Here is a 10,210-nt window from a genome sequence, read left to right as displayed (position 1 = left end):
CCGCCTCAACGTAGCACCCGAATCTGCACTGGCTTCGGCAATCCTGCCTCTGGCTTCATCTACCTCCTGAGAGGGGAGTGAGTACTGCGTTCCTCGTGACATCGCTGGCATAAGTCATCCACTTTGTTTACTGCCACTGGCAGTCAGGAAGGAATGAAACAGAACGGAAGTTACTCTGTAACTATGGTTCTGTGAATTCCTGGATGACTGCCAGTCACACTGGTCACTCAGAACTTCTTCCCCGCGAGAAGATCCGAAGAGGCCGAACGTAGCCTCACACGTGCTATTTATAGACGCACGCCCAGGTGAGCTACGTCTCACGTGCGTGACTTTGTTTACATTAATTCTCGACCTGCGCGGAGCGCGAGGAGACGTATCCACTTTGTTTACTGCCACTGGCAGTCATCCAGGAATTCACAGAACCATAGTTACAGAGTAACTTCCGTTTTACTGTTGGAGTTAACTTTTGTACTGGCAGTCAGTTGGAGTTGAGTAAACCTGGTGATCAAAGTGCACATCTCCTGATTTCCCTTAAAAATTCAGCTCCTTCAAATCTGGATCCTACATAATAATGCTAACATTGTCCATGTTGTCCATGTGTTGTAGTGTTCCCTGCAAACCCTAAACAGATGGTGATAATTCAAACAGAAGCTGCTGGAAAACGGAGGCCTGGTGTGGACCATCAAGAACCAGAACCCTCGATATAAATGAGAAACTCTGGACCAGACTGGACGGAAAGCAGCTCAATAGGAAGAAGGTATCTCATGCCTTCACCTTTTTATTCACTGCATTTTCTTTGAAGAGTGAGGATGATGAAGAGAAACCTCTTGTTTTCACAGCTTCATCAGCAACAAATAGAAGACGACAAAGATCCTTCAACCAGCAGCTCAGCTGTCCAAGTGACAACAGCAACTGGTGGAGAGGACTGTTGAAGAGCAGAAACTACCAGAATATTAGACTGAAACACTCATAAAGATGATTCCAGCTCTCCAGAGACGGAGGTCGGTAAGGTTGATGATGGTATCCTGACTCTCAGCTTGAACATCTTTCAGAATCTGTGCCGAAAACTGAAGACAGTGACAAAGACTGGAAGGAAAACAGGGCTCCTTAGTTGGGTGTAGATACAGTCAACAAATTGCTCAACTGCTTTGAAAAGACAAGTCATTTAATGAGATCTTCAAGCTTTTTTGTAAAAAAGAAATGTGCTAAAGAGAAGAAAAATGTAGGCTTGTGCAGAGAGGTCCAGAAAAAACAAAAATCGTCTAGTTGTGAAGAAGACTGCGGCAAAAGATTTACCAGATCAACAATTCCAAAGACAAACATGAGAATCCACACAGGAGACAAACCATTTCCTTGTGTTCTTTGTGGAAACAGGTTTAGCCGAAAGGAAAGTTTAAACAGACACATGAGAGTCCACACAGGAGACAAACCATTTCCTTGTGCTCTTTGTGGAAACAGGTTTAGCCGAAAGGAAAGTTTAAACAGACACATGACAGTCCACACAGGAGACAAACCATTTCCTTGTGAAGTTTGTGGACGAATGTTTAGCGAAAAGGGAAGTTTAAACACACACATGAGAGTCCACACAGGGGAGAAGCCATTTCCTTGTGATCTTTGTGGACACAAGTTTAGCCGAATGTCAACTTTAAACACACACATGAGACTCCACACAGGAGAGAAGCCATTTCCTTGTGATCTTTGTGGACACAAGTTTAGCCGAATGTCAACTTTAAACACACACATGAGAATTCACACAGGAGACAAACCATTTCCTTGTGATGTTTGTGGACGAATGTTTAGCGAACAGTCAACTTTAAACACACACATGAGAGTCCACACAGGAGACAAACCATTTCCTTGTGAAGTTTGTGGACGAATGTTTAGCAAAAAGGGAAATTTAAACACACACATGAAAATCCACACAGGAGACAAACCATTTCCTTGTGAAGTTTGTGGACGAATGTTTAGCAAAAAGGGAAATTTAAACACACACATGAGAGTCCACACAGGAGACAAACCATTTCCTTGTGAAGTTTGTGGACGAATGTTTAGCGAAAAGGGACATTTAAACACACACTTGAGAATCCACACAGGAGACAAACCATTTCCTTGTGAAGTTTGTGGACAAATGTTTAGACAAATGTCAAATTTAAACACACACATGAGAATCCACACAGGAGATTAACCATTTCCTTGTGAAGTTTGTGGACAAAGGTTTAGCAGAAGGGAGTATTTAAACACACACATGAGAATCCACACAGGAGACAAACCATTTCCTTGTGCTCTTTGTGGACACAAGTTTAGCGAAAAGGGAAGTTTAAACAAACACATAAGAATCCACACAGAAGACAAACCATTTCCTTGTGCTCTTTGTGGACACAAGTTTAGGGAAAAGGGAAGTTTAAACAAACACATGAGAATCCACACAGGAGACAAACCATTTCCTTGTGAAGTTTGTGGACACAAGTTTAGGGAAAAGGGAAGTTTAAACAAACACATGAGAATCCATACAGGAGACAAACCATTTCCTTGTGAAGTTTGTGGACAAAGATTTGGTTCAAAGGCACATTTAAACAGACACATGGGAGTCCACACAGGAGACAAACCATTTCCTTGTGAAGTTTGTGGACGAAGGCTTAGCAGAATGGCACATTTGAACATACACATGAGAATCCATACAGGAGACAAACCATTTCCTTGTGATCATTGTGGACAAAGGTTTAGCCAAATTTCTAGTTTAAAGACACACATGAGAAACCACTCATGTGGGAAGACAATTTAGCTGTGAATATAAAGACAATTCCTACAGACATATGTAAGAGTTTTTGTGGAATTGAAACAGGACAGATCAATAATTACAACATTTAACCCACAAATAAGGAGCTACCCCTGTTTAGATGAAGCTTTGCCAGAACATGATAGTAGCTTCATTCAAAGCCTTTGCTACCAGTTCAATACCTCTAAGTAGTAAGGGCTACCACCAAGCAAGTGACAGCTTGGAGACCAAAGAACTTTCCTCATGTCAGAGACAAAGTTATGGGGGAAGTACTCATCAGGGTTGGATTATAAAAATAAAGAATATGTCCCAAACACTGAACATCCCACAGAGCTGCATTTAATCAAATATTAGAAAATGAAATAATTATGCCACCGCCTCAAACCATCTGAGAGAGGGTCATCCACCAACACTCAGATTCAACCAAGAGACCAAAGATAATTCTGATGAAGATGGGCAACTTTTCAGCAGAGATGGGAGTATCTGTCAGTGGGAACACTATAAGCTGCACAGAGATGGGCTTTGAAGAAGAGGTGGCTCTGGCTGTCCTAAAACTTGGATGTTTTATTCTTTATGAATCATTTAAGTACATTATATTCTGATATGATAAACAATGTTCTGCTTATGTGTAAATATCACATTTATTGTTCCAAATGCAGGAAAAGTGAGCCTTCTCTTGTCTGGGTTTTGAATGTTTTGAAGTTTTTGTTTTCCCTCAGCAGAGTGAACATTAAAATTGCCAGAAAGATAATACAAGTATGTTTCTACACTTACGTTGATATGACTGTATTTGCCAAAGCTGAAGTTTTTCACATCTTTTTTTTTTTATTCTTAGTTTTTCATACATGCTTGACCCTCATTGTTGTGTTTTCTCACCTTGTTTCAATGCAGCTTTTTGTTTTATTTTTTTGTGTTCATTATTTCTTTATGTAAATTCTGCTATTGTTCTTTCAATGAAGTTTGAAGGGAAAAACACTTGTTCAAAAAGATTTATTCCAGAGTCTTTCCTCGATCTCCTTAAACCACTGGACTGTTGCTTCAACTGTGTGTTTAGGGTCATTGTCCTGCTGAGAGTTGAACCTCCATCCTCGTTTCAAGTCTCTGGAAGATTCAGGTTTCTTTTAAAAGCTTCTCTGTATGCTTCACTGTACTGATGTTTGTGTTCGACATGGTGACTCTTGTGGTGGCAAGGTTTTTATATGATAACATCTGACTGTGTTATGTCTGAATTCCACGGCCTATGAGTTTTCACCAAATGACCCTGTTTCTGTTCATGGGAATCAGACTGACCTTGTTTCCCCCTCGCTCCTCCTCGCCTTCCAACATTCCAGTATCTTAGATATAAGCTCCTGTGTGGTCTCTGGAGGTAGAGGTTTGATTCAGAGCTTCCCATTCTGAGCTGGGACTTTGATGTTAATTGTAATTTGGCTTTAAGGCTCTCTGTATGTCATGCACCATACGTAAATAAACCTGTTTGAGTGATTTCATCTAACTGTCTGGAAATTGTTTTTTTCCATGATAGTCTGGTGGCAAAAAAGTTCAGTTTTAGTCTCATCTGACCACAGAACTTTAGGCTGTAATTAATTGAGTTTATAGTTTTGATTTCAGCTTGAAACATTTTACCACCTTCCACTTTGCAAGCATACTTTCCACACATGTCAGAGATAATGTTAGGGAGAAGTACAGATCATGGTGGGAGTATAAGAAACAGCCCAAACCTTAAACATCCCACAGAGCTCCGTTAGAAAATGAGCACAGCAAACCTGCCAAGAGAGGATCATCCACCAAAACTCACAGACTGAACAACATGTCAGCAGTAAGCATCAATATAAACATCCTGGAGTTACCACAACAGCTAATTTTCATTTGTTGTCCTAAGGCAGGTATGAAAAAGAAACTTCCCACAAAACAAAGAGAAGAGAATAATACAAACATCATCTATGTAACACATAACACAACATGAAATTACAATAAAAATATGTTCCTTGAAACAGAACACTTCTTATTCCAGGGGGGAGCCTAATTGCTGGAGGCAATGTGGAAACACAGAACCCAACCACTAGCATATATTCTGGGACTGTAAGATTAAAATACAAAACTGGATAGAAATACACAAAAATATTGAAAATATCTTGAATATAAGAATACCTATTAAATTCGCTATTGATTACGGCCTGTAAAAAAACTGTCACCAGACACTGGCTCCTCCCTGAACCCCCCACTTTCAAAGAATGGATAGAATGTGTTAATGAAATTTGTCAGATGGAAAGATTAACATATTTAATTTGTTTTCAATTGAACAAGTTTGTTATCTTGTGGTCCAAATGGGTATCCTAAATCAACAAAACACAATATGCAAGAAAACTAGATTGTTGAGAATTAAAAAAGAGAGAGTTCATTCTTCAGACTGTCTATTTTTTTATATAATTTACTTGTTGTTATATACAGAAAAGTAACTTTTTTTTCCTTCAAAATACCCCCCTTTTCTATCTTTTTATTTTGTTTATGAAAATGGAAATGTAAAGAGAAGGAATTTTGCATTTGATCACAGTCTGAAATCGTGTTCCTGTAATCTTCTCAATACCTAAAAAAATAAAGAATTAAAAAAAAACTGTAAAAATAATGTCGCCATAACAAAATAGACAAAGTAATTACGTATGAGTGCACCTCTGGTTAGTTTTAATGTTTAATGGGAAAACAAACAAAAACAATGAATCACTAATATTTTGATCAATATTAAATTTGCAATGATTAAACACAATTACTCTCTGACTTTGGAAATATTGCATTTATTAAACATAGAGGAGTGAATTTCTTTGAAAGTGAAGTTCTATCCAATTTGTGTCCTGACAGTATAAACATAATGGGACTGTTAAGGTAGTTAAGATCACTGTAAAAACAAAGAAAGAGGACACAGGTACTGAAAACCTAAGTTTTAGTTTAGTCTCTTGATTCCTTCACTTTTAGTTAAAAAGATTCAAACCAAAAAATATATAAAGCTCTTCATGTTCCCTAAAAACCTTCGGCAAGAATGTATAAAGTTAAAAAAAGATGGGAAGGGATATCAGTGATGTCTTCATTGACATGGTCTCTGTGTACAGTGTCTTCCTAATGGACTTATGTTGCCCACGATGCCAGCATATGCATGTCGTCATCCTCTTCAGCCCTTCTTCTGGTTGCTGTAAAAAATAAAAAGTGAACAATCAGTCTTAAGGCTACTTTGCTTGTCACTTCTATTATTTAGAGCACAAGCATAGTCACTATTAATAAGCTACCTCAAACTAATAACTCGTTCATTTTGATGCGAGTTTGTACAGAGCATGAGTTGTCTACTCTGTTACTGAGATAATCTTGTGATTAGAAGGTGATGGTGGAGTAGAAATGTCCCAATAAACCCAGTTTCTTTGGTCAGTGTTGCTGTAACACCATGTAGCTCAGTTTGTTGAATGTTCCCATTTTATTGTGGTCTTCAGAACTTATACAACCATTTAAATTCTTTAAGAAAGTAAGTTAACCCTGAGGTTGGAGTGAACTCTGAGTTTTCTGTTACAGAAAGAGAGTTGAGTGAAACTCAGTTTATCACCATAGTAACAGACTCTGAACTTATCCTATATGCTGGCAGGTTTTCTATAAAAACCTTGAGTTTCTACCAGTCCCATCCTACCTGAAGCAAGCTGTCTGACACAAGTTGCCCATTATTAAACAATCTGACTGATACTGAGGCAGAATAACGTTGCCGGGTGTAGGGAAAAGATTTTCCCACCCTGATTGGATCATAGATAACGCTTTTGCTGGAACCATATCGCTTTTCATTAGATTAATGTTCTGCAGCCACACACATCCAATATTACACACTGCAGATGTGTGCTCACATCAGAACAAAGTTTGGGGAGATATAATTTGCATAAAAATATTCTGATGGCCCAAAGCATCTTCACAATCAAATCACCACAAAGACAATTTAACAATTATTTGGTCTTCTTTTCTGCTTAGAAGGACATACACATGCAACAGTTAGGATTTGTAAAGAATTATCCCAACTTTACAGCATGAAAACAAAAAATACAGAGCAATAATATAAAAAGCTAAGCTAATCTAAAATAAGTCATATTAAGTCACACTAAAGATAAATGAGGAAGATATAAGGCAGATACTAAGATAGAAAGATATAATAAGCTAACATAAACTAAACTAGGATTTAAAAATCTCAGCTGAACAGATCAGAAATGATAAAAGCTATACTAAGCTAAAATAAACTAATAGTACCAGAAGGCCAACTAAAGGTGTCAGAAGGTTTAAAAAAACATTAAGTCAGCAAAGGCAGGATAAAATTGACTAAGTCACACTAAAATAAACAAAAATAATAAAGTAAGAGAATTTCTAGACCCACTTTCTCGATTTTACAGCCCAAATACAGTTTCCTTTATTGGTTTGTTATGGGCAGCAATTTTCTGTCATGCAGCACCTCTCTTTGGCTGCTGCTGTCACCACATTACTTTTTTATTTTTTTGATGAAATATATGCTACTGTATTCTTTGTAGCAGCAAGGTTTACACTTAAAGCCACTGAGGTGCGTTCCCTCGAATGCTACAAATCCAAACATGTTCCATGTGATGAAAATCCTTATTTTTTTTACTTGCAAGAGTGTGTGATCATAACCTATGTGCTTCAGTCACCATCCATACACGAGCAGTACTTGTATCAAGCAGCATGAAACTGTTCGTTCCTCCAGCCTTCAACGTCTTTCACCCATATAGGAATTTGAAAACATAAGCACCCCCTACTGGCTTATTTGGAGTGTGCGTGAATCTAATATTGCAGATAACTTCTGCAGGAAAGACTGAAGGTCAAGTTTCATGACAGTGCTGTGTTTTGAACTCACTTGCGCGCTGACTGGGGCGGGCTGAAGGCAGCTTGGAGCTGGGGACGCTGGGCAGTCCTCCCATGCTCTTCATGTTGTCCTCCATCTCCTGCTGCTCCAGTTCCTCCAGCTCTGCAAGCAACTCGTCCTTTAAAATAATATTAGAAAAAATAAATAAATAAAAAAAACACAGATTAGGAAAAAAAAAAAAGACTCAAAAGAAGTGGCTGATGGGCCACAAGAAAACTAACTACATAAAAATAGCAGAAAAATAAGCCTGCTAACCTCATCAAAATTATCGCCGAAAGGCCTGGAGATGGCTTCGCTGATCTCCTGAGCCACCCCTTGTTGGTCTGTGATGTCCTGCATCATATCATCTATCCTGTCAACGTCCCTAAGATTGAGAAATGAAAATGGGAATGAATAAACATACCAAAATCACGTTGTAACAAAAAAATAAATAAAATACAAATACCTTGTCAACAAAAACACAAGGTCTTTGTCAGGTAATCTGCGTTGACTAATTTTTGTTTCTGTTCTTTATTAATCACATTGGTACGTCATCCCAGAAACTGTATCTGTCAGATTCAGGCTCTTACATGTTGTCGTGGACCTTCTTCATGGCCTTGGCGGCAAAGCCCATGTTCTTCAGGACCTCGGTGTTGGTGTGAGAGTTCTCCAGAGCTTCTCTCTGAAACTCGATGGTGGAGAGCGTGCCGTCAATCTGAGTCAGTTGCTGCTCCAAGCGCTTCTTCCTCTTCAGGGCCTGCAGGGCAGCTTTCAAGTGGAGAGGATGGAGGAATCAGTTCAGCTCTTAAAGATTTCTTTCAATCACCTGTTTGTAACGTGCTGGGTGTGTACAGAGAACAGAAACGCAGTTCTTCCCTTCACATGGCGATGTTTATTTTTAGTCTGAGGTGATTCAGAGAGTAATGCAGCTATGAAAACACCTCACGCTGCACAGGGAGGGGAAAACTGTCAGGCTTTGTGAAATGTTTCTTTTTTTAAATCACATCAGTTTATTCATGTATCTTTTACACGTTCAAACATGATGAAGATTTCCAGGAAACCGTACAGGTCAGGGTTTACATGAGTCTAATGTTTTATCCCATTTACCTCCACCTGCTGGACTCACAACAAGCCAGGAAGACATGGCTACCTTCAAGTTCGCCACTGTTCCTTTTGTTCAACTCAAGAAGAATATTTCAACAAATTCAAGAACAACAAATGAAAGATTCTGCATTTAGTTTAAAAGGTGCACTATTGTCAAATTCACAAGTCAAAACAAACGAACCTTACTGAAGTTAAAAAGAAGATTTCTGTAAACATTTTATTAGATTGTTTTGGTAATGAAGTGCAGGAGATTTGATATTCAGATTTCAAGTTATTTATTTGTTTAAAAGAAAAAATTATTATTATTGTAAGATTGAAATAAGCTGTTTAATTGCCTTGGTCTAGATCATACAAAAATGTAAGGTTGACTCTTTCTATATCGACTTACTTAAGTAAAGTTAATAAACTTGGAAAGTTAGGGCAACTTTCTGCGGGTGTACTCCTTTTGAGTAAGCCGGGCGATGACCCGGGCAGAAGTGAGGACAGGCTGGGAGGGGAGGAGACTCTTCTTAAATGGAGAGCAAAGTGCTTAATGGCGGGAGGAGGCGTCACCTTAAAATCACCGAAGTTTAGCTGCTGCATCCAAACACTGTGTAATGTGTAATATCAATATGTCTATGGCTGGATCTGAGCGGGGCATTAGGCTGATACACAGCATGAACTGGAGTGCAGACTCCTGCAACCCAAATACAGCCGCCTTGTCAGTCGGGCTATAAATGGTGCATGTGAATTGTGCACCTGCCATGTTGTTTACATGGCAGGTGATTCACAGTAACATGTAAAGTCAAGTGAAAACAACTCAAAACGATTACAGAGGGGGGTTAATATATTCGTTGTGACTTTTATTTGACATTTACCTGATAAGTCGACTTTCAAGCTGTACTGGGTACAAATTTCCGAAGGTGTTAAATACCTAATTAAAACCTACCTCTCTTGTTTTTCGTGCCATTCTTCTTAGCTATTGCCAGTTCTTGTTCTATCCTCTTCTCCAGGTATTCCTGCTTCTTGGTCAACATTTCCTCCGTCTCCCGGAGTCTGTGGATGGCCTCCTGGGCAGAAGGTCCTCCCTTCGACCGGTGTCTGGACTTTGAGGAGCTGGAGGAACTCGAGCTACTGGATGAGCTGCCCTTAAAAAGCTTCGAGATCTTGCTCATTTTAGCTGCTTTCACAGCAAACCGTGAATATTAATTTAAAAAAAAAAGTAAAATAAAGCACACGAACTCGACCGAGTCCGAGACGAGCTGTCCTAATTCACAGGCGGATGAGTTGCGGATTTTCCTGCTCGGCGACTTTGCGACTTTGTGTTTTCGGTTCTAACCAGGCAGTGAACGCACCTTTCGGCACACCTTGTGACGTCATGACGTAAGGCGTCAGGTTCCAACCATACCTCGCTGTTCTCAGGTTTACTGAAACAACCAATGACATTACTAGAATATATGTCACTGGGAGCAACAGTACTT

At 39.2% G+C, this 10,210-nt stretch overlaps 2 protein-coding genes across 2 annotated transcripts in view; one reads left to right on the top strand and one right to left on the bottom strand.

Moving 5' to 3' along the window:
- The window catches only part of LOC108230492 (gastrula zinc finger protein XlCGF8.2DB-like), a 12,441-nt gene extending 8,178 nt beyond the window's left edge, over positions 1-4,263 (top strand). Inside the window, exons 2-3 of the mRNA XM_017406782.3 lie at positions 607-757; positions 840-4,263. Coding sequence (XP_017262271.1) covers positions 1,169-2,185 — 1,017 coding nt within the window. The 5' untranslated portion in view covers positions 607-757; positions 840-1,168 and the 3' untranslated portion in view covers positions 2,186-4,263. The remainder of the gene's footprint in view (positions 1-606; positions 758-839) is intronic.
- Positions 4,264-5,432: 1,169 nt separating this feature from the next.
- On the bottom strand, positions 5,433-10,074 carry chmp4c (charged multivesicular body protein 4C). The gene is made up of 5 exons (XM_017406398.3): positions 9,679-10,074; positions 8,237-8,414; positions 7,923-8,031; positions 7,659-7,785; positions 5,433-5,955 (listed from the first exon to the last, which is right to left on the bottom strand). The coding sequence occupies exons 1-5, from the start codon at positions 9,902-9,904 to the stop codon at positions 5,894-5,896; spliced, it is 702 nt and encodes a 233-aa protein (XP_017261887.1). The 5' UTR covers positions 9,905-10,074; the 3' UTR covers positions 5,433-5,893.
- Positions 10,075-10,210: the final 136 nt, after the last annotated feature.

The sequence above is a fragment of the Kryptolebias marmoratus genome, linkage group LG21, assembly GCF_001649575.2.
Source record: "Kryptolebias marmoratus isolate JLee-2015 linkage group LG21, ASM164957v2, whole genome shotgun sequence".
In the NCBI taxonomy this organism is placed as follows: Eukaryota; Metazoa; Chordata; class Actinopteri; order Cyprinodontiformes; family Rivulidae; genus Kryptolebias; species Kryptolebias marmoratus.
The sequence above is the reverse complement of the archived record's forward strand: the minus strand, read 5'-3'. Positions and strand labels throughout refer to the sequence as shown.

Bases quoted from the DNA above. Each gene is read 5' to 3' on its own strand.
- chmp4c (XM_017406398.3), bottom strand. From the start codon at position 9,904: ATGAGCAAGATCTCGAAGCTTTTTAAGGGCAGCTCATCCAGTAGCTCG. The intron at 8,415-9,678 runs GTAGGTTTTAAT...TCCACTTGAAAG, and splicing joins TGGCACGAAAAACAAGAGAG to CTGCCCTGCAGGCCCTGAAG. The intron at 8,032-8,236 runs GTAAGAGCCTGA...TCTCAATCTTAG, and splicing joins AAGAAGGTCCACGACAACAT to GGACGTTGACAGGATAGATG.